Source organism: Canis lupus, chromosome 1, assembly GCF_003254725.2.
Source record: "Canis lupus dingo isolate Sandy chromosome 1, ASM325472v2, whole genome shotgun sequence".
In the NCBI taxonomy this organism is placed as follows: domain Eukaryota; kingdom Metazoa; phylum Chordata; class Mammalia; order Carnivora; family Canidae; genus Canis; species Canis lupus.
In genome coordinates this window covers 49,647,617-49,673,027 of record NC_064243.1, presented here as the reverse complement: position 1 = coordinate 49,673,027, position 25,411 = coordinate 49,647,617, and the positions used below count along the sequence as shown (strand labels likewise).

General features: G+C 38.0%; 1 protein-coding gene and 1 pseudogene across 10 annotated transcripts in view; one reads left to right on the top strand and one right to left on the bottom strand.

Annotated features, from left to right (window-relative positions):
- MAP3K4 (mitogen-activated protein kinase kinase kinase 4) overlaps window positions 1–25,411 on the bottom strand; it is a 110,850-nt gene that overhangs the window by 35,561 nt on the left and 49,878 nt on the right. For all 10 annotated transcript variants that reach the window (XM_049114198.1, XM_049114172.1, XM_049114179.1 and 7 more), the window contains exons 3-5: window positions 23,305–24,668; window positions 6,244–6,486; window positions 3,598–3,744 (exon numbers count right to left, since the gene is read on the bottom strand). In XM_049114198.1, coding sequence (XP_048970155.1) covers window positions 3,598–3,744; window positions 6,244–6,486; window positions 23,305–24,668 — 1,754 coding nt within the window. The remainder of the gene's footprint in view (window positions 1–3,597; window positions 3,745–6,243; window positions 6,487–23,304; window positions 24,669–25,411) is intronic.
- Window positions 22,784–22,888, top strand: LOC112645752 (U2 spliceosomal RNA; annotated as a pseudogene).

Below are 25,411 nucleotides of genomic sequence, written 5' to 3'. Positions count from 1 at the left end.
TCAGACATACCATCGAACCCTCTCCACACACTGTCACCTACTGATTTCCAGCTGCCTGTCCTCCTCCGTCACACTCTGACATCTGACATAGTCTTCTCTCTGCCCCAGGCTCAGCCACCACACACGGTGATTCGCCCCCGTTCTTGTCATTACAGAAGAATCTCTAGGCCTCAAATCATCGATCCAAATAGACTGATTCTAAAACCTCATCTCCTGCTCCCAGTTTTCTGTTCAACTACCACCATGGTGACTGCTCTCTCATTTAAACCTTATCTGAACTCCAGGCCCCGAGTTTCTCTTCTCTCTCCAGATCATCCCCCTTCCTCCACCCCTGTTCCTCCTTAATCAGCTTACAGCCCACACCGTTACCCTGTCCACTCACTGCTGCTGCCACCCCACACCCTCCCACCTCTCCCTTCCTTTTCAGCTCACTGCCTGCCAAACCCCAAAGCATGATGAGTCCAAAGAGCCCATTCACCACACCCACAACTCAAGGTGATGAGTGTCACAGGACAGGGAGGAGCCACTGCTCTACATATTGTAATCCCAACCACATGGTGTATGTTTCCGGTAATATTTATACCTCCACTCAGCACATTCTCTTTCTCCCTACAGCCACAGTTTGAAACACCTCCATTTTTGTCAAATGGCCAATGCCTACCCTTACTTATCTCACCCCTTCTAACAAAGGAAAAAAAGGCATTAGATATAAAATTCCTCATCTTCTCAATACCAAAAATGCACACCCATATATGACATGCCAATCTTCCCTTTTGAGCAGTGGCCAAGCTGAGCTTCCTCCCAGTCTCAATACTTGTGTTTGGAGACCCACCTGCTCATGGCATCTAAGGAAGCTCACACTATCAATTTCCCTCCTCTCTGATACGCATAGAATTCTATTCATCTCTTTCGCTGAACAAAAACAGTCCCAAAGGCATTCAAATGATCTCTAGTAAGTTCAATTTAAAAACCTCACTAAACCCATAGCCTTCCCTATTAACCCCACTGCCCAAGCCCAGCCTCTGCGGGGAACACCAGCTGTACACATCTCGGCTCTCTCCTTCTAATTCTTCCACAACTATCATCATCTTGTTCATCATTTTCACATTTTCATTCTTTTTATGTAGTTTCCTTGTGTCTATCACATGTTCCTACATCTCTATCGTGTTTAGGTTTTGATTATTTCTAAGGCCAGCACCACAGAAATGTGCTAATAACACCGTTTATAAGCCTCAATGTGGTTTGTTGCCTCAAACACTTGCCCTGGACCTGCACGTATACGTGCTTAGGTTTTCCAAGGATGATGATGTAACACAGAGCAAAGCCCCAAAGTCACACACATTCTGCATCACGACCTGCTAACCACTCTTCCTCTTACCCTATGAGGCTCTCATTCGGCAGTCCTTCTCAGTTAGCAGGCTACATTCAGACAGCACAAGTGTCTCTACTTATGTTCCTCTGTCTTGCAGATCTGCCACCAACAAGTCCTCTACGGGGACTCCTCCTGCCTCTCTCCTGACTGTTCACACCCCCAGATATTCCTATCTGGGCTATGAGATATTCAGAGCTTGTACTCACCCTCATTTCAGCCCAAATTTCAAGGCAAATATAACAGTGTTTTGGTCAGGAAGGAGAAGAGAGCACTGTAGCCAATTTCGTCCTCTACTGAACATGGAATTTCTTTCTTCATTGTTTTTGGCGAGTTGCAAGAGAAGGGTATTGTGGTATACATAATGTGATTGACTTTTGAAAGGCCATTCTTTCCCCCCTTCCTAACAAAATCACTGATTTTGTTTGGGTTCCTCCAGTTTTCAAAACATGCCCCTGCCATTAGCCATCAAGCATACAATTTTAAAATCACTGGTAATTTCTAGCTCTTCATCTGTGAAATTATGGGGATTAATTGTAGCTCTAAGGAGTACTTCACTTACCCTGCACCTCAGATGGCCCACAGATATGCTACAGACACTGAAGTTGAAGGACCTGGAGGGCACAGTTCACCTGCCTGATTCTCTTCCTGCCTCAGTGACTGCATGCTAAAGGGTGCCATGCATGCCTTTATAAAACCACCAAATACAGCAAAGCACTTTTTGTCTTTTTAAACTCCTGCTTTAACCATCCACTGAGAGAGAGAGAAAATAATCTGCTTTTGTTTTTTTACCATGACTTTCCAATGATAAAGACTCTTCTGACATAAGAAATATATGGTATTTCAAAATGTGGCCACATTTTACACTCTCTGGTCTTTTATGCATTCTCCCCAAACAATTAGGAAATCATTTCGAACTCAAAATTATTTCTAATATGTTAGATATTACAAGTCCCAATGCTACCCTCGTTCTTCTTTCTATCTTTCTATGATAGAGGCTAGAAAGCTAAATATTTGAATCTCTAGTCTCCACTACAGTCAAGAGGCATGCAAACAGGTCTGGCCAATACAACACAGGGGAAACCTGTTGGGCATGGCTTCCAGGAAAGCTCTCCCTGTTTTGCACTGAGCTGGCAAGGATACTTTTTCCCTTTTGCTCTTTTTCCTTCCTTCTAACCTAAAAAGTGGGGATGCTCTCTGGAGGTGCTGCAGCCATCCCGAGGCAGAATACAGCGAAGTATCACACAACACATGTCTTGAAAACATTCCAAAAACAACATGCCCATGAGCATTGTCATTCTTACATTGTTTCATTGACCTGCCACATGACACAATCATCTGCACATATACTCTAATGAACCCAACCCATATTTGCCTATACTAATACTCTGCCAGGCATGATGAAAGACACGATAACTTCAAGCCACAGCCTCTGGCTTACAAAGCTTCCAGGCCAGTAGGGGAGAGCTGAGAACAGCTGCCCTGAGAGTACACGGGAGGTACAGCTAAGTGCACATTAGGTTGAAGTTGTCAGATAGAGCTTTCCAGGGAAAAGTAAAAGTTGCAAGGAAGTCTTAACTGGGTAGATAAGGAAAAGGGACATGTCTACCAGGAGGGAGTAATATAAGCAAAAGGACAGAGGTTAACAAGCACATGTAAGCACAACATGTGGTGTGAGAAGCCTGGGGAGCTCCTCTAGGGAAGAGATCAAAGTAAGTCTGCTCCTGCCAGATCACAGTATTTATAATCTCTCCAATGCACGCGGTTCCTCAGCTAAGTCCTGACTCGGGGTAAGAGCTCCCAGATGCCCCCAAGGCTAGTTTAGAGGACCGTCTCCAAGTCACCATGGCACCCCAGCAGAATAAGAAGCCCTTACTGCTCACTACTGCCTTCCCAGTCCCAGCTCAGGTAGGTCTTACAGAAACGGCTGACGAGAGACAGTTCAATAAACTAGGACCACACTAGGACTCCATTTCTGGGCCATTATGCTGTAAGAAGAAGAATCTTACAGTTAAACAATGAACTAGGGTAAGTTGTCAAAAATTCTAATATAAAGACCACTGAGGATTTAGGAGAAACAAATTTAATCCAATACTAGATGAAAAAATCAGGTTAAAGAAATGTTGCCCTCCTCCCTCACTGGCTCTCTATCTCTCTTGCTCTCTCTCTCTCTCTCTCTCTCTCTCATGCATGCACACACAAGGATCGCCAACCCCCACGGGTCTCACCATCAGCATTTTGTGCAGGTCCTCCTCAAAGGCGTCGATGTTGCAGTCAGTCTTCTGCAGGTCGGCCAGCACCTCGTGCAGCATGAACTGGTAGTACTGCTTCATCAGAAGGCCGCCCTTTAGCACCTCTTTACACTCCCTCACCAGCTGCAGGAGATGGGCACAAGCTCAGTCACCACACACCCTCACCACATCATCTGGCAGTTTCACACAACTTCCTCTTAATCCTCAAAACCTCTGAAAGTCCTCAAGTATTTTCCAATTCTTCATCAGTTCAGTTTATATAAATACCTTAGGAGTCTTGATTAAGAACAGAATAGTGAAAATAAAAGTAGCTAACGTTATAGCAGCAATACACATACACACAGAATACATCATCCAGGCAAATACTGATTTGTGAAAATATATTCCCCTACAAATACATTTACATAGAAAATAAATCCCATGGAGAAAGATCTATTTCTCTACTAGTTTGAGTTATATAAGACAAGGGGTAGGAGAGAAAAATCTTCTAATGAAACTGATGATTTCTGTCCAAAAACACAATACTGATTCACATAAACTTACATGCCACAGAGCATGACAATCTTTGTAATAATTTAGCATAGCAACTACAGTGATTTGTGGTCTTTACCATCAAAAGCCTTTAATCATCACAAAAATCATCCTGAGATCAATCTGATGACATGAGATGGAAGTCCAGGGAAAGCAAATGTAAACAAAAAGCTGAGCACCACCGCCAGGTGCACGCCCTGCAGGTGATGCTGGGGAGGAGAAGGGTTGACACGGGATGACTGACCTTAAAGTCCTTTCATCACAATACTTATCAGATACTATCACAGTATTATTTAAAACAATGGGGATTGGGCAGCCTGGGTGGCTCAGCGGTTTAGCACCTGCCTACAGCCCAGGGCCTGGTCCTGGAGTCCCAGGATCGATACCCACATCAGGCTCCCTGCATGGAGCCTGCTTCTCCCTCTGCCTGTGTTTCTGCTTCTCTCTCTCTCTCCCTGTGTCTCTCATGAATAAATAAACAAAATCTTAAAAAAAAGGGAGGGGGGATTAAATAAATTATGATGTACCTATATAGCAGAGCACTACTGTGGCCATTTAAAATCTTATTTTTGAAAAATATTTAAGGGTAAAAACCATACGCATATTTTTTCTTTTACTTGTATGTGTAGGAAAAACAGATGGATAAAAATATACTAAGAGAGTTACAGTGGTTACCTCTGAGTGGCAGCATAATAGGAAAAGTTTTCATTTTTGTCTGTATCATTTTCTGTACTCTTCAAATATTCTAGAATAAATATGGATTGCTCTTATAAACATAATTTCCTCTTTAAAGTATTCTAAAAATAATAACCTACGATAAGAGAGCCATGGCTGGAGTCAAATCTATTAAAAGCTGTTCTGTTCAGATGCAAATTTCTCTGGCAAAGAGGTCACTTAGGTGCTTACAACTGAATCTCTGAATGGTTTTAGCCAAAATATGTTTTATTTTGATTGTAGTAATGCCACATTTGTCTAAGTATTGTTTCTATTTTTAAAAATATTTTAACAAAACTTATTGTTTCATCCTCACAATAGCTCCATTAGCAAAAAGTAAAAAGTAAACTCTGCTTTCTCGTACTAGGTTATATTCCTGAAGTATTCATTTTGTGAGAAGAGAAGTCAGTATTTTACCTAAACTTCCTAAATTACCACCGCAATAAGGTGGACAAGTGGAAAGCATGGCCACAGTGGATGGCAGGACAATAACCAGGAGCAAGGTGGTGAGCAGCAGAGCGAGCTCTCTGGTCAGTACTGGACAGAAACTGAAGTGAGCACAGTGGGTTCCATGAGTCACCCCCCTCCCAGCTAGACCCACAAATTCAAGTCTTATTCTGTGCCTATCCTACGGCCTGCGCTTGTCCCCAGGTGCCATCGGTTACCCCGAGCCCATGAGCTCTTGGCCCTTCCAACCCAAGAGGACGGCCACACACAGTCGACAAAAACATACCTTTTTCTTTCTTTCTTTTTTTCAAAATCTGACATATTTATTTTGCATAGTGGATGTCAATATGGGAATATCATAATGTACCAATACAAACAATCTCTGGCATTGACTGTGCTAGATACAACTGCTTCCAGCCATTCCGGTTACCTCTGGAGTATCAAACTCCCTGGAGAATCCCATCCAAGAAAGCAGAAGCTGTCATTACTATTTAAACCATGCAACTGCCTAAGCAAGCAAAAAGTCCAAACATCTCCCCACTGCATACTCAAAAGACATTTATCTATTTCCATGTAACTTAAATAGAACCAAAAAAGAATAAATTTAAGGAACTTAAAGTATTTCTAATGAGTGAATTTTATGTTTCTAATCTCCAAAGACTGATATTAATAGACTATGTCACTTCATAGTACTTTTATATCCTTTTGGAATGAGGAAGTAATGGCGAAAAGGCTGAACCACAATCCTATCTTTGAGGGCTACATGCAAAGAATATTTTAAATTACCCTAAAAAGAGTAGCTTAAAAACAGTTACACTCATTTTTCATTATTTGCAACAATTAAAATCCTCAATCCAAAATAAAAACAAGCCTGTAGAATAGTAGCATTTAGTAATTGCTAAATATTTTTAAACGGTCACTGAAACAGACCTGCTTAATACTTAAGAGAGATGGTTCTCCAGCAGGCCTCTGCTCCAGTCTTAACTTCAGACACTCATGTATCACATTCAGAAGGACTCGACAGAGCACCAGGAAGGCAGGTTCGAAGGAGGGTAAGTCCATGGACTTTAGCTCGTCCCACGACACAGTGCTGCCCTTCTGCTCCGAGGAAGGTGGTGTCCTGGATAACTGCACATAATCGGAACCCCACATGGGGTCTGGAAATTCGGAAAACTATAACAAGAATTCAACAAAGGTTAAAAGAGCATACAAAACAATGTCCCGAGGTTGTGGTTATAAACTATAATTCTCTACAGCTTACTGGTAATCTACAAAATCACAATTTTATAGGTACAATAATCTTTAGACTGATTCAACATTTTCAACATATAACTTAGAAGTTCTAAAAGTAATAGAAAATCATAACAAGAACATTATAATTTTTTATCAAAAAAAGCATAGTAGAAAAAGAATCATGTTCATCATTTGCATCATATATTTTATCATCATATTTGAAATGATTAGAACACTTTATTTTTAAAGTTATATATAGTATTATCCACAACTGTCTCCAGACTGAGAAAATAAGACATTATTGAAATTTGAGGAAAGGTTATAAAACCAGGGAGCCATTTACATAAACATAAAAACCAATTCTTCTGTCCGTTGCTCTCTTGAGCTACACCAAAAGATGCTGAAATAAAAATATTCATAAAATTGACCCGGATGGTCCCACTCAAATGTTATTCGACATTCCTGGGAATCTCAGTGTTGCTCACCCTTTCTCAAATTCCTTATGCTTTTCTTCATAAAGTAGGGAATTTAGAGCTTTCCCCACTATCCTTAAACCCTGGCAACATCATCCTGACTAATCATATTCAAAGACGTTCCCCTCTCCCTTTACTGAGAAAATGAGGCCAACAAAATTCAAAAATCTCAAATTCTCATCAATTTATTTTTTTTCAAAGAGTTATCCATTCCAGAGAGAGAAAGAGAAAGAGAGCAAGAAAGAGAGAGAGAGAGAGAGCATGCACGCAAGCAGGGGAGGGACAAGCAGACTCCATGTGGAGCATGGAGTCCGACAAAGGGCTGGATCTCAGGACCCTGAGATCTGAGATCATGACCCGAGCCAAAACCAAGAGTCAGATGCTTAATGAACTGAGCCATCCAGGTACCCCTCAAGTTCTCTTCAATTTAAAACATCACCAATTATAGCCATTCTGCATCCATGTCATTCATATCTATGTTCCCCGTCATTTAGTGAACTCTTAACTGGTCTCCTCTACTCACATCCTCTTATGCTCAACACATATTTCTGCATTTAAATTAATACATACTTCAGTTTCCCATAACACAAGAATTTTTAAAATAGCACACCATTTTTAACATGTGATCAATGTGGTTAAGGTTAAAACATGTCTGTTTAAAAGCTTTAGGCAATATAAATGCATGTTTTCCTCTGGTATAGAGAACGATCTCAGATTAAAGGTTTATTTAAAACTCTCTAAAACTCAGCAAACATTCTCTGATAAAATTCTAAAGAATTCTTCTGGCATTCTCTAGAGTTCCAGCCCGTTCATCCATGCACTATGGGCTCACTGGGAAAGGAACAATCCCTTCTGGTCCACACTGCAAGACAACACTGCCTGGGAGACCTACACAGCTGCTGAGGAAACGTATTCCTGCTGGTGGTGCGCAGTGGGTCAGTCCCTGTCCAATGAGTACCAGGAGTTAAAAACCTACTTAGCACTGAAGAGGAAACAGCAGTTTTAACTGAAGAAACTAAGGTGACGCATCAGAACAGCTGATGCTCATTTAATATAGGAAATAAGAGAGAACCATAAAACACTCCACAGCAATATCACATTGAAGTCCTCTGGAAAAAATCTAACAAACCAAGATTTCTAAAACAAATTCAATATAGCCCATGAAAATAAAATTAATGTGGTAAAATTAATAACTTAGACATTAACAGAAATTATCACTACAACAAAGAGCAAAAGAAAAAGAAATGGAAGTTTTGGGCAAAAAAGAGACACATGGAAGTCGGATCTGGGAGCTTAATGTGCAAGTAACAGAAGTGTGGAAAGAAAAAAGAAAAAAAAAAAGAAGTGTGGAAAGAACAGGAGCGGGAGGAGAGGAGAGGTTTTAGCAGTCAAGATAACACGAATATGTGAAGAAAGAACCCTCTTTAGACAAGGAAGAACTCAAAGTACAATTCATTTACCCTCACTAAAAATTACATGAGGAAACACAGTAGGGTCTCGTCAAATGAAAATTTAATCATAATAAAGATCCCAAGATAAAAATACCCAAGAAGTGAGAAGCCATGAAATTAGCTGAACTTATACAGGCAAATACAACTCCATGACGATAACCTGGTTAGAGACTATAATCAAGTTCTAGAGGAGTTTTGAATTTCTTTTTTTTTAAAGCATACTATGAGAAAAAAAAAAAAAACTTGGAGCTTAAATTCCCAACTATTTCAATAAAACACAAGAGGGCAGCCCCGGTGGCCCAGTGTTTTAGTGCCGCCTTCAGCCCGGAGTGTGATCCTGGGGGCCTGGGATCGAGTCCCACATCGGGCTCCCTGCATAGAGCCTGCTTCTCCCTCTGCCTGTGTCTCTGCCTGTCTCTCTCTCTCTCTCTGTGTCTCATGAATAAATAAATAAAATCTTAAAAAAAATAAAACACAAGAAGAGAAGAAGGGGCAATAAAGTACAAGAATGGCATTTTTTGCTATTACTTCATGTTTATTATTACTTCTAGTGAGAAATACAGGATTAACTATGCTATAAAATCTGTGATCAACTCAGGAAAACCAGGCCAACTCAATAGTACAGAGACATCAATAAAAATGCAGTGTAATTACAATCATAACCCCATTGGCATTTTGAGTGGGCTAATAAATTCACTCAGTAAAATTCATGTGGAAGAAAGTAATATGCAAAAGTCAAAACAGCCCAGAAATTTTTAAAAAGAATAAATGGGAAGAACTGCCCTACATGATGGCAAACCTTAATAATAAACCTACTTTATTTAAAATAGAAAATCAGCAGAGACATGTATCAAATTATCTATAATAAATACATTTAAAAAGTATGCAGTAGTTGAAGAAGCTGGAAGATGGATAACCCAATGTTAAAGAAAATTGAAAAATAATTACATCTTACCTCCCCCTATAACTATAGTCATATTTTTTTAATTATGTGGCTATTTTAGAAGTTCTTGCCTAATAGGAGAAACTAGAGTATGTATTAACATAAATTAAAAAAATGTTTTAAATATATACATATGGAAAGACTCCAAATGTTAATACAGGTTTAATAACCTAAACACAGAGCTATACATTAGGTTAAGCCACATAAAACTGTCATTTTCATCAGGCAAAAATGACCAAATATTGGCAATTTAGTACAGGTCAACATAACGGGAATTCTGGAAAGACATAGGTGGCAGCAGGATTTTGATTCCTCTTAGTTCCCCCATAAGAATGAGGACAACAAAGTCAAAACTCCTTGAGACATATATCCAGTAAAACTAGGTGACCCGACATCTCTGCGAACTCCAAAGTAGAGGAGATGGGGGAAGTGAACTGACCCAGGCCCTGCAGTATTCACACATGTGCAAGGGAAACACAGGGGATTCCTAGGCTGTCTGATGGGCCCAGGGGCAAATTCCACCATCACTAACGACTATTCAATAGAATGCTCAGTGCTTCTATTTGAGGACTTGAGTGAATCAGAAAGCAATTTGGACACAATAGTCACGAGTAAGGTCAAGAGGCTGTGACAGGTGTGAAGGGGCTGAAGTTGTTTAGGCTTCCCAAACTCTTAAAACTCTGAGCTAAAATCCCCTACCAGGACAAACCTGCTAGACTGAAATTCAACCAACCAAGAAAGTAGAGGAGAGGTAAAGAACAAGAAGGTCTAGAAGTGGGAAGGGAACACAGGAGATCTCAAAAAAAGAGACATTTTTTGGCAATTCAGAAGAAGGAGTTCAAAGCTACAAACTCTCATCTTCTGAACTCTCCTTAAAGTTCATGAAAACAATTATGTTTTAAAATGAGCAACAAAAGGACTGTGCTAGAATCCAATACAGGGTTATTAAGTAGAGAAAGAAGGAGCAGAATAACCCTAGAGACAATGAAAGCATGCCAGAAAGACATGACCACTAAAGAGAGGACTGCAGCCCAATTTTCAAAAAAAAAGTTAAAAGAAATTAAGAAAATCATAGAAAATATAAAAGAACAACATAAATTAGAAAGCCTCACAAACAACGTGATAGTACTCAAAAGATAATTTTTTTAATGGAAAATAATTTTAGGGGCACTTGGTTAGCTCAGTCCATTAAGCATCTGACTCTCAGTTTCAGCTCAGGTCATGATTCCAGGTTTGTGAGATTGAGCCCCTAGGAGTGCTCCCGTTTAGCAGTGAGTCTGCTTCCCTCCCTTCTCCCTTGGCCCCTCCCCCCGCTCCTGTTTTCTCTAAAATAAATACATAAATCTTAAAAAAAAAAAGAAAAGAAAATCATTTTTAAAACATAAAACAGACTATTAGGAACATGAGCACAAATAAGCAGAACAGATAATGGCCTCAAAAAGATATGAGGTAAAAATAAAGAAAATTTTATAAATCAAAAGGAAAGAAGGGATTTGAAATAAAGTGACAGAAAGGCAAAGTAAATCCAAAACAGATATAGTAGCAGTTCCCAGAGAAGAAAACCAAATCAATGAAACAGAAAAAAGTTAAAACGTTAAGAAATTCACTTGAAATTAAAAAAAAAAAAAACAAGCAGATAAAAAGCAAACAAACCTGAAATCATATACTAAAAGGGCACCACGTATTCAAAAAATATCAATGTGGAAAAACCAACACTAGGTAAACTAGTGGAGTTGAAAAAGAAAAAAATCAATTCTTTGGGCATCCAGGTTCTAAGTAAATAAATTAAATGAACAAAGGTTCTTATGGGTTAAAACAAAAAAATTATATTACCATGAGACTTTGCAACCTCAGTGCTGCATGCCAAAAGACAATGAATGATATATATTAAATTTATTCAAGGAAAGAATATGCCAAAGATTTTATGGCCAAATAGACTTGCAAGAGTCAATGCTGCAAACTTAGGAAAATCCAAGAACTCAGAAAACGCTGGTCTTAGGAGCCCTTACAGAGGACTCTACTCCGGAACAAAATGACTTAGGAGGCTATTACAAAATCAAAACATGAGCCTTAAAAACAAGTAAAAACTACATATGTAAGCCTAGATTTCTATGTTCATCTATAGAGACATACGCACATACTCCTGTAGGCTAAAAGGAGGTGAGAACATAGGGAGAAAGTTGGGCCCATTAGGGCCATATCTCAGATAGACCACAACTATCAAACCCCAGGAGGAAGGGGAGAGCACGTGCAATGTCACAGCATTTCACTGGAAGTAGAAGAAAATAACTTCACATGAAAACCTGGGTAAAAGGAAAGGAAAATTCTAATATCCTCATGGTTGAGAACCAACAAATAACAACCAAAAAATTTTGGGGCCAGGGAGAGCGATAAGGGGATTAATATTAATAGGAGTATGACCTTAAGGGGTAAAAATAAACTTGTCATATATTAAAAGTAAATTGCATACACAGCTTACATTAAAACATGGAAGAATACAATTTTTTTTAAAGATTTTATTTATGTATTCATGAGAGACACAGAGAGAGAGAGAGGCAGAGACACAGGCAGAGGAAGAAGCAGGCTCCATGCAGAGAGCCCGACGTGGGACTCGATCCCGAGTCTCCAGGATCACGCCCTGGGCTGAAGGTGGTGCTAAACCGCTAAGGCCGGGGCGAAAGGGGGGCTAAACCGCTAAGGCCAGTGGTGCTAAACCACCAGGGCTGCCTGGAAGAATACAATTTTTTAAAAAGCTTCTCTTGATCAGGGAAACCAGATTCCCTTGAAAGTATATTATTCCATAGATTTTTCTCTTAAAACCAAGTATTTTATATAATTCTTGAAAATTAAGTTTAAGAAGCAACACCAAAAAATAAAAAATAAGAGACCCATGAATGGAGAAGTAGAATGTGGCTGGTCCACATATGGAGTATTAGGCAGCAGACAAGAATGAAGCACTGATGGACGCTAAGCGTGGATGAACGTTGAAAACATCATGCCGAGTGAAAGAAGCCAGTCACAAAAGACCACAGATAGGATTCCATTTATATGAGATGTCCAGACCAGGCAAATATAGAGACAGAAAGCAGGTAAGTGGCTGCTCAGGGCTGAAGTGATGAGAAGAAATACCATGGAGGTGGAAGGGGACAAGGTTTCTTTTAGGAATGTGGAGTATGTTCTAAAAGTAGACAGTGGTGGTTATACAACTCTCAATATAATAAGAACCATTGAACTGAACAGTTCAAAATGGTGAATTTCATGGTATGTGAACTGTTAAAATAAAGCTGTTATTTTAAATACACAACCCAAAAAAGAAGAGAATCGAATTATATGTCTAGTTAGTGGCATAATCATGAGAAGGATTATTCAAGCGTCTTGAAAACACAGTAATTTGATAGTATATCCCTAAGGATGGGGGGAAAAACTTAAACTGTTTTTCAGTAATCATACTGCTGATGGTATTATTCTGAGACTACTATGTATGTATTTTGGAATATAGTCAGTGTATCCTAATATTCTGCTACTCTGATATTCTAATGTCATCATTTCTGTTATCACTGGGAATTGAGATTTTCAGTGTAGAAGTCAAAAGAGAGTACATAAAAAATTTAAAATCCTGGGCAGCCCGGGTGGCTCAGCGGTTTAGTGCCACCTTCAGCCAGGGTGTGATCCTGGAGACCAAGGATCGAGTCCCACGTCGGGCTCCTTGCATGGAGCCTGTTTCTCCCTCTGTGTCTCTGCTTCTTTTTCTGTGTGTCTCTCATGAATAAATAAAATCTTTTTTTTTTTTAATTTAAATCCTGATTTTGAATTGTTAGTATGAAATTGTGAGGTATTTTTGTATATTTGTGTGTGTTTTGTCTACTAAAGAAAACTAAAACAATGATGGACCATTTCAATGAACAATGCCAGTACTGTAGTCCTGACATACCATTTCCCAATAAAAGGAACAGGGATTCCCTGAAGATAAATCAGATTCCTAATCTGAAGCAGATGTACGATATGAGCTTAAAATAGATTCTTATATCAGCTATCAAAGAAGCTATTAAACATTACTCACAATGGCTGTGATAAAAGGACTTTAGCCAACTTGAATATGTTCCCATTGTCCAAAAGTGGGATAATGTGAACATCAATTATTACAATTTCTTCATTGGATTACAATAATGATTTTGATGGGTTGAAACATATCAAACAGGTTTAAATTCATGAGTTCAAAATCACATTAATAAAAAGAAAAGACACTAACTAGTTTATTTAACTAAATAAAAAAGGAAAGACTCAAGCATATTCACTCCACCATTTCTGTTCAACTATTCCACTCAGTGACCAAATAATGACTGAGGAAAGTTTTTCTTTGCAGCAATATCTATTTAATGCAGCTGATAATTAAGTTAATAAATTAAGAAGAAAAAAGAATTAGAATATCACTTTTCAATCCTTAACAAAGTAAGGGATCTAGGTAATGATCATTAACTGCTAATGTTTCAAAAAGACAGTCATGTATTTTATGTGTCCCCATAACACCATCAATCAACCAATCAAAAAATCCTGAATCTAATCAAGCGACTAGTTCTTATAGCCAGTTTACACAAAACACAGAGAAAAAGGAAACTCGTGAAAGGACAACTGTAGATACAATCACCAAAATTCAGACTGTAGAAGACTCTCTATGGGATGAAAGGATCAGGTTCTTCAATAAATATATGGCAAAAAAAAAGAGACGGAGCTACAGATTTAAAAAGACTTAAGAAATATAATGAACTGGAAACACCTGGGTGGCTTAGTCAGTTGAACGTCCAACTCATGATTTTGGCTCAGTCATGATCTCAGGTTGTGGGATCAAGCCCTGCATTAGGCTCTGTGCTGAGCATGGAGTCTGCTTGAGATTCCCTTTCCCTCTGTCTCTGCCCCTCCCCACCACTCACTCACTCTCTAATAAATAAAAGCTTTGAAAAAATATATATATATAATGAATTGTTACCTTGTGTGATTATTTGAAAATCAACTTAAATTGTACAATATGTTTTAAAGAAAACCAAGATAACTATGATACAATCAAAAGATGAACACGAATTTGATCTGTGATGGCTATGGGAGTTAATACTATGTTTAAGGTCTGATGATTGTACTGTGGTGTATTTCTAGAACAAGCCTTGTCCTTCAGAGAAACATACTGAGCTATTTAAGGATAAAATATGATGACATCTGAGGTTTTCTTCAAAGTGATAGAGGAAGGTGTCAAGTACTTATAGGTACTGGCCATGAGCTGATAATCAGTGTGTGGGGATACAGATTCAAAGGGATTCATAGTATTATTCTCTCTACTTTTGCATGGGTTTAGTATTTTCCCTAATGAAAAATTTTGAATCATGTAAAAAATGAGGGAAAAAATACAGAAAGCTTTATAATCTCTGACTATACACAAAAGAAGGTGATCAAGACTAAAATAAAAATTCTAAATTTCTACCTAGTGAAAGATGTCATAAACAAGTTAAAGATGGTCTATAGCCATAATAAAAAATGAATATTCATAAAATAAAGATAACTCCAACAGATCAAAATTGTAACAAAAAACTCAACAGAAAATGAACAAAATGAATCAAAGAAAATTCAGACATGTATGTGCCCATAAGCATGACAACATGCTCAATGTCACTAAAAATGAAGAGAATTAAAGATAAAAAGAAAATTATATAGTTTTTACTGATCATGGTTGCAAAAATAAGGACAAATGGGCTTTCTCCTATACTGTCAGGTAAAGTACACAATAGTACAGCCGTTTTAAAGAGCAACTTTTCAGTATCTATCAAAGATTAAACTGTGCATACCCCATGACCCCATAATTCCATTTCAATTAACCATTCTTACAAGAACATAAGTTCATAAAGGGGAATGTACACATAATATTTATTGCTACACTGCTTATAAAAGTAAAAAAATTAAGTGTCCATTAAGAGTGAAATGGTTTATTAATCATCAGGGGAATGCAAATCAAAACCATAGTAAGATGGGCGCCTGGGTGGCACAGTCAGTTGAGCATCTGACTCTTGGTTTCTGCTCAGGTCATGATGTCATGGTTGTGAGATCGGGCCCCATGTCTGGCTCTGGGCTCAGCGTGGAGTCTGCTTGAGAAACTCCCCCTCTCACTCTGCCCATTCAGTTCATGTGGATGCACACTCTCTCTCTCAAATAAATAAATAAATACATCTTTTAAAAAACCACACACACAAACACGATAAGATATCATCTCACAGTGAATGGCTATTATCAAACAGTTAAGATACATGTGTTGGTAAAGATGTGGAGAAAAGGGAATGCTTGTGCACTGTTGTTGGGAATGTAAATTGATGCAGCCACTAAGGGATGTTCCTTAGTGGCTGTTCCTTAGATGTTCCTCAAAGATTAAACATAGATCTAGCAATTCCACTTCTGTGTATTTATCTAAAGAAAACAAAAACACTAAGCAAAAAGAAATCTGAACCCACTGTGTGCAATAGCCAAGATATGGAAACAACCTAAGTGTTGTGTCTACCTACAACCTAAGTGTCTACCAATGGGTGAATGGATAAGGAAAGTGTGAAATTTTATATATATGCCATATATATATATACACACACACACCAAGTCACTTGACCAACCCACTTTTATTTATATATATAAATATATAAATATAAATATATATATAAATAAAAGTATCCTGCCATTTGTGATAAGGATGGATCTTGAGGACATTTTGCTAAGTGAAATAAATCATACAGAGAAAGACAAACACCATATGATCCTACTTCTAGGTGGAATCTAAAAACAAAATAAAACAAAACTGAGCTCAGAGATACAGAGAACAGATTGATGGTTGCCAGAGGTAGATGGTGGGATTTAAATAAAAGAGTAAAATGATTCGTTCCTATGATGGAATACCAACCATGTAGTAGTTAATTGCAACTGAGGTAGAGTTACATATACCAATATGGACAAATCCGAAGGAGGGGGGAATAAGTCTTATCAATCATAGAATAAATATAGCATTAGCACTTTTTAAAAAAGAGAGCGCTTTTGGATGTTATATGGAAGTTCTGAATCACTGTGCTATACACCTGAAACTAACATTACGCTGCATGTTAACTAACTAGAATTTAAATAAAAACTTTTAAAAATTACCCGTATCACATAACAAAGATATATATTTATATAAGCACAAAAAACTCTAGAAGATGCAAACCAAAGCATTACTACTCTGAGCAGGGGTACAAGATAAGCAGCAACTTTGCTTCTTTATATACACATTAAACAAAAGAAAGTACATTGTTTTATAAAATAAAGGAACAGGTCAAAGTATAGTTGATCCCTGAATGGCACGAGTTTGAACTGCATGGGTCCACTTAAACGTGGATTGTTTTCGATAAATACAGTACAGTACTGTAAATGAATGTATCTTCTCTTTTGATTTTAATAAATTTCCTCTTGCTTACCTATTGTAAAAATACAACATATAGCCCAGGTAACACACAAAATACGTGTTAACCAACTGTTAAGGTTATCAGTAAAACTTCCAGTCAACAGGAGGCACTTCCTAGTTTTGGAGAAGTGAAAAGTTTTATGTGTTTTTTTCAACCGTACAGGGGATCATCATGCCTAACCCCCATGTTGTTCCAGGATCAACTGTAGTCTTTATGTAACCCTTCAAAAGTTTCTATGCTTCTACACCAGGGGTCAAAGCAGAAACTGAGATGCCTACAAGGGCTAGGTGGATGATATCAACAGGGGATAGGGAAGGGTGACAGTGGAGAATAGGAAACGATAGGCACTATGGTTAACTGGAGCCTGCCAGACGCTACTGTGTGGGAATGTGAGCCCAGTGTTGACAGACCTCCTCCTAGCACTTTAAGGACAAATTCCAGATTTTCTCGTGAAATCTTATTTTCAAATGCTACCCACTAAGCCAAAAACTACTTCAAGTACTAGGTGGGACAAAGTAGAACTTCAAAAGGCAGTATACTGTAAAGGTTAAGAACACAACTTTACAGCCTGTTCTGGGTCACATCCTGGCTCTGCCCTACAGGTTTATATAGGATCTGAACCGAGTCACTTGACCAACCCACTTCCATATACCAAGTATTCAGTTAATGCTAGCTACTAGTCTTGTTGCTACTGTTGTGTTGTCTTCATGGGATGCAGTTCTCCACTGTGAGCTGATGAATTCTGTCCTCTGATCTTCTCCATCTTACATCAGATTTTACTCCATTGGCTCACTGTGGTCAAAAACAACATAGAACAACTGCCTATTTCTCCTCAAGTATGCATGCTTCTTTTAGAAAACAGAAAACCTATAGGCAAATGAGCAAGGATATACTTATTAGCTTGCCACTTAATTAAAAAGTCTGTGCAACTTTACTAATGAAATCAGACAAGTAATGACTGAAGCAAATAAAACAATTAACTACTATAATTGTGTTAATGAACACTGATCTGGAAGGCAGGGCTAGGCAAGTACTATTGCCTACATAGTGTTTTCAACGGGGCTCACTCAGAATTGCACTGGTGCTGGTCTGGCTACACAGGCAGCTTGTTGGAGGTTTGTTAATGTCAGCACTCATGTCCTACCTCAAGAGATTCTGATTTGCCCTATATCCCAAAAAGGCACAGGTCCCTGAATTTTCAGAAACTCCCTGGGTAGTGCTGGGTGTGCAGCCAGGTTTGGATACCATTAGCACAGTTGAAAGTGTAGCATCCCAGAATCCTAGGTTTGAATTCCTCCAACAATCTATAGCTCCTACGATCTGGGGTAAGTCATTTACTCTCCTTATTTGTAAAATACAGAATTAACACTACCACTTCACTCATTTGTTATGCCTGGTATATGGTAAGACTTGATAAATAGTAGCTGTTGTTACCATATTCCCTAGTTTCTAAAAGCTTTGTCCACTCTGAATATATAAGGCAACCTCTTCAGGATTTCTTGTGCATACAGAAAAAATTAGCATAATTATTCCTGGATCATCAAACAAATAATATTTTATTGGCCACTAAACTTATAATTATTACATCATCATTTGTAATTCAAAAGAAAGTAATTCATAAAATAATCAAAAGTCTTCCTTAGGATTTGAGGTAATATGCACGGTAACATGCAGTGAGGCAACTAGATCTTTTTATACACTACACTAAATAAATATTTTATCTTTCTTTTCTTCTGAAAATGTGTAAATTTCATAAGATAAAGCAAAAAGGAAGAAGCATAAAATAACCATATCATAATCTGTGGCTCAAATATTTATGGATATTTAACATTTTAAATGCACAAAACCCAAAGGACTGTACAACATAAAGAGTGAACTCTATGTAAACTTAAAAAAAAATCAGCTAGGACACTGTGGAATCTCAGGACTGAGATGAAGTAACTCTAAGTATATTACAAACATATGATATTATGTCACTGAGGAGGGTGAAGGAAAGAGGTGCTGACCTAACTAACTCTGGAAAATTCTGTGGGGACTCTCTAAGACCAAAGACAAAAGTAATTATACTGAAATGCCGTACTCTAGTTCACAAATTTATCTTCAGAGGGGACCTGGTTAGCAGTTCTGAAACTACTTTACATGTATACTCTGGCTGCACCAATATGTGAATGAATGTAGTAATGGGAGCCAGGTTTCTCATCGCAAGAGAAGAAATTACAAATAAGCAGAGGAGGAAGGCTAGGATGAACCTGGTAATGCTAAATTAGGCCAGAGACATCAGTGTGAAAACAGGTTTAATTTTCACAGACAGGTAAGCAAGGAGACAGATGATCAATTAATCAACTGATCAACTGTCAAGCTGTGCATACACACACATGGGGTGACGGACATACCTCTATTTTCTAACTCTATGACTGAGTGGGCCTGGAAGCAATGATACCCAACAGTAACATCCAGTGCCCAGATCTTCATCTCTAAATACCATACTCCCATAAAAGGAACCGGAGCTCCTCAGGGAAATGGCTGATTTCAGGACTGCAACAGGAAAAATAGAGGATGATGTCACAAATAAGAAACTGCTCAAAAGCAACACTATACAAAAAAAAAAAATGCAAGCATGTCAAAAGGACACAGAAGGAAAGAGATCCAGTGACTAAGCAGGAACAATGTGAGCAACAAAGTAAGGAGCAATACTACTAGATTACAACCCAAAGAAAAAATAAGTATTTATGACTTTCCAGTGAGGTAAGTAAATGGGAGAGAAGAGGTAAATCTTTCCTACAGAATAATTCTAAATAATTCATGTAGCTATTCCCTTCCTCTGGAGTAGAGAGACACTGGCCTCCCCTTGAATGTGGGCTGCATTTAGTGACTCACTTCAAAGAACTAAGCATGGGAAGGAAAACTGCTAACTCATGGAGGAACCTGGCAGACACCACTTTCAACGCGTGACCCAGGTTAACACCACCAGGGACAATATGATGCCATAGGGCGTTGCAACTCTGTGGCATTCCTGCACAAGCCCAGGCCCTCAGTCTAATCTTGAGAAGACACCAGACCTATCCAAATTCCAGGACACTCTACAAGCCATCCAAACCATGACAACCAAGGGAAGACTAAGCAACTACACATATCAGAGGAGACGGAGAAGACATGACTAAGCGCAAAGTGGTGTCCTTGACTGGGTCCTGGAACAGAAAGAGGACATTAGCGCAAAAACAGAAATCCAGTAACGGCTCCAGTTTAGTTAACAGTATTTTATACCAATGTTAATATATTAATTTTGACAAATACAGCAGAGTTAAGTAAGAAGCTGGATAAAGAACGTATGAAAACTCTGTACTATCTTTGCAAGTTTTCCATAAATCTAGAATTATCTCAAGATTACAGGTTTTTAAATTTAAAGATTTTGAAATATAATAAAATTTTAGAGAAAAATTGCTTTATAAAGCATGTTTATAAGCCAAAGGGGATTAAATATAAGACCATGTTATTATAAGCACTAATTACAAGTAACTTAGTTATAAAGAATAAAAATACAAAGACATAGACAAGAAAACTCAAACGTCCTGAGTATTTTTCCTCCTTCCCACAAATCCTTCAACTATATTCATTACTATTATCACATAACCTAAAAAAAAGTGCAAAAAAAGATGTGTATTGAGTACAATCTGTGGTGCCAGCTGGTCAAGATTCTTCTATCAAGAATGAAAATAAAATTGTCCTTAAACCAAAAGGCTATATGCTGCTTAAAATGTATGCCCTTCAAATGTAGGAGTATTTGGCAGAGATTAAAAGGTTAAACACATTTTAAAAATAAAAACAGAATAGTCTAGCCCATACTGACTGACAGTTAGCTTCAAAAGAAAAAAAAAAGTTTAACAAAACCTCTAAAAAATTAATAGTTTATATTTGGCTTCTATAGCATTTTACCATTTATACAAACACCTTTCAGGCCTCACAACAACCCTGTGAGGTAGGTAGGAAAGTATATAGTCATTTTACAGATGTGATAACTTAGGGTCAGAAAGATTAAATCATTTACAAAGTCATGTGGTGAGAAAGACCCACACCAAGGAATGGAATCCAGTTACTTGATTTCAAAACTGTGGCTCTTTCTCCAACATACTCAAAGACTGAAACAAACCCAGAAGGAAAGTCTACATGTGTTCATACACATACACGTACACACCTCCCCTTCTAGAAGTTATGTCCCTGAAATGGTAAGAAAAAATAAGTCTAACTTTCCCACTGAGTTAATTGTAGTGTTGGAGCCTCATCTTGTATTCATTTAGATTGAATTTCTATTTCAGCTCTCAGTTACTCTTTTGTTATATGACAAACATGACATTTTATAAAACAAAAAGCAACAGGGGCGTCTGTACCTCATTTTTCTATACAAAAAAATCCTACAAGTCTTTTTTTTTCTCTCTACAAGTCTTTAATTCACATACTTTATGAGCTCTGAATCTATATATCTTTTCTTTTCTATAATAAGGATAACCTGTTTACTTAAATCACAACTGGTCAAAACAAGGGAATACAACTTTGACAGGAATTCAAAACGATGGACTACCTACTACCATCTATTTTCAACTTGACTTTTTTTTTTTCAACTTGACTTCTAATAGAAAATGTAGCGCACTCATTTCCAATCTTTTTCTTGTTCCAATACATTTCAGGCATGCAAAGCTCTACCATTAGTAGCAATGGTTCATTGCCACAGAAGGTCCCCAGGCGAGAGGAAGACAATTTGGGAGAGGGAGTTTAAAGCAGTTGTAAGAAGCCCCCATATACCTCCCAGGGCCCTTACTCTCGTGAGATTCACTGAATCAGAGATGGGGTTAATACTGCCAGAGCTGTTTCATTCATATTACTTCAAAAATAGTGCTTCACAATAAAAATTAATCATTGTCCCTGTCTTGTCCACATGTGTCCTCATTGCAACTGAACACTCCAGCCAAAAATCTAGATCAAAGTCAGTCATTCACCATCTGAAGTATATGGCAAATCCTCAATCTGTGTCTAGTTTTGTTCTACTGATTTTGAAACCTGCACTAATAAAATTGCATGAAATTGTTATGGACTAAAAGGGGAAAAAGAGTCATTTGCTCTAAAAAAAGATGCACATAAAAAATCATTCAGAGTTAAAATACTGTTCAAAGAAGACTCATATATAAACTCACTATTAAGACTTGTAATTCAAATAATACTCAGTCAACTAACTTCCTATAGCTACAAAGTACAGACTCCTTTTGCAAACATCTTGCTATATTATGTGAATGTCTGACCCCTTCTCCTAGGGGTTCATGGTCTAGTTCATGAAAAATAAAAATCTTATATACTCAGATTCTCTTCCAATGTTATCCATTATAAAAAAAAAAATGCCTTCTGTTTTATCACCTTTCACTCCAAAGCAAGCCAGATTGTGTAGTAAACTAAAGTTTAAAAATAAAAATGAAAGGTGCACAAATATGTATGTAGATAGCTACTAAAATTTAGAATTGCGACATAGAACAGGACAAAGGATCTCAAAGATGTGGGTGCTTTTGCTTTTAGCCAGATGAACATGCAAACTCACCACAAAAGAAAAACTGTTCTTCTTCCTCTGAAGAACAGTATCCAACAGTGTGCCCTCTCTTGTTTTACCACCCTTCACAGTCAAGAATTTCTGAGACATCAAGCTAATCAAAATAAAATGTGTACTGTTTTCAAGCTGCTTTTTCTAGGAGGCATACTCCTCTCACAAAAATCTTCACATATTGAGGCATGAATTTGATAATTAAGGCCTCCCTTAAACTTCTATCATTTATACTAATCATAAACTTTGCTAAATATGTAAACTCTTTTTTCCTTTGATCATTCTTACAATTCTCTACAACTCACATCTCTTTAAAATACAGTGGCCAAATAGCCTCTTGGCCTGTGGCTAAGATCATGCATAGTATCTGTTCTTATCAGTTTAAAATACAGTGGCCAAAACTGGACATGCTACTCAAAAATAAGCTACTACAAAGAATAGAGAAAAGAAGGAGATCCATGACCTCGGATGCCACATTCATTTAAAAATATTTCAGCATCATGTTGACTTTTTTACTGACTCATATTCAGTCTGTGGTCACCCATGATTGTGGTTTTCTTCCCTCTTTATTTATACCTAGCCTGTCCTTCTCCATCCTATATTTATATGGCTGGATTTTTTTTCCTCCACACACCACCTTACACTTAATACACTAAATTCATACAGTTTTCAAAGAACCATTTCCCCATTTATTACAGTGCTTTATAGAAATGTTTAAGTCTGCAAGTTACAGTAACTATCACTTACATCTTAAAAATATCAAGACTACGAAAGTACATAATAATCAACACAACACACTGTAATAATGGAACTGAGGACAAAACCATACTAATGCCGACCAGAAACCTACCTCCACTGGATGGTCACTCTTTACCAGTGCTATACGTGCCCTTTGCAAGGAACCGTCCATCAGCTTGTGAAGTCTTAAAATTAACTTTCTTAACCCCATTTGCTTCAGGGCTTTGTCTACAAATGGCCTATAAATAGAAGTCAGACAATGTCTACTAAAGCCTGCCTCTGTGCTGCAGTCTGGTGCTCCCCAGCCAAAAGAATCATCCTCAGACTCAAGCCTCTCAAGCTTCTTCAGTACACAATCCTGTGAATGGATGCTGAAATTGGTGTCAATGGGCTGTGTGGGCTCTGGTGCCCTTGGACCTGAGAGTTGTTCTTCTTCACTCTCATCCGTACTACTATCCAACTCTTTCAAGTCCCCTTCTGTGTCATCACCCTCATCTTCTGGCTCATTGCCTTTGGACGATCGAGGAGAAGGGATTTCAAACACTGGCCAGCCAATGTCTGATAAATTCTTGATGCCCAAAACAGTGCCCATAATCCTTAACTTCTGATTTAAGTCCTTTGTGATGTTTAACCACAAACAGAGTGCCTGCACCCTGTCCTGGAAGTCTTTTGCAGCATATTTTTCATAGTCCTTTTGAAGAGCCTGCAACGATGGATAAAGTGCTTCCATGTACTCCAGCAGCTCCATTATCCGCTTTACCTGCTCAAATGACACTCTCTGGCGTTGGAGATGCTCATGATATGTTGAGTAACACACAATTTTTGTTCCATGAGGGGCTCTGCACTGCCCTTCTACTGAAGTACCATTAAAACTAGCTCCATTTCTAACAAAGGCAAAGCTCCCATAATTAACTTTGAAAGTAAGGATTTCATTAATAATATCAGGGATGGCTTGACGGGCTGTATATAAAAAGAGGTCCTGGTCATTAATGGTCCGTCCTGCGTGCCAGGCTTGTAGCTCTAACCAGATCAGTTCATTAGATCGGTTAAACCAGAAAGCAGATGTATTTTCCTGTCCTCTTTGCTCCCTGTCCTTCTTCTTTGAGACTGAGGTAAGCTTTAGCAGAAGTCGTAAAGTCTCAAAAAACTTTAAGCGATCTGCTGGACAGTCAGTCCTAGAAGTCTGGCGTGCAGTTCTGGGTATAGGCATGGGCACAGATACCGGAAGCTTAGCATTGCTGCAGCCAAGACTGAGGTAAGGCTTATTAAGATCCACATCTGGAATTGATTTTTTGGGCAAAGACCCACCCACTGAGTCCAACATGAACGAGCACTGCACATTTTTCTTATGATCACGCTCTGTTGTCCTAAGAGCAGCTCGGATCTTCTTCTCCTGCTTATAGCTATATTCTTCCACATTCTCCATGGTTTTTCCAGTGTCTTTGTGTGGAGGCTGGTTTGGTGCATTCATTTTTTCTAGTAAAAAGAAATAAACAGAACACTGGGTTAGCTCTAAAACATGAAGCTACTCAGTATCCTCACTAAAACTGATTCACATTTACTTATTCTTCAGGCTATTACTGGAAAAATCATAACCATAGGCTGAAAATTAAAAGATTCAAGATACATACAACATTTCTCTCTAAATTTCTAAAAAGATTTTATCCATTCCCCCACTTTATTATACTTGCTCTGCTCTCTACTATTCTCCACTACAATCTAAAACAAGTTGTTTCTCTACATTAAAGTTGCAGTTACCCAGTGAGCAAAATTGCCACAAGTTACCACCCCCGACATAAGAAGGGAGAAACATTACAGATCTGAGAAACATGGTTTAGAAAACAAATCCCATCCCTGCCTCTGCCCTGAACTAAATGTACTAACTCAGAGCAGACCACGGAAGTTTCCTGGGTCACTTCTCTCATTTGTAAAATTAAGTAGATTGAGCAAAAACTCTTTAAGGCACTCTCAGATTATTCTCATTTAAAAAAATGAAAGAGGTAATAGGCAAAAATGTTTATTTATTCTATTCTTTGTTTTCTTCTTTCTCACAAATGAACAATAATATTTTAAATTTAGCATTAAAAAAACTGAAGACATAGAGACTAATTCAGTATCATTTGCAACTGGCATATAAAATCATTCAAAATTAATGCAAAGAAAGCAAACATCACATTTTGTCAAACAATTGTAGAAGGTTCTATTAATTTAATTCCCAA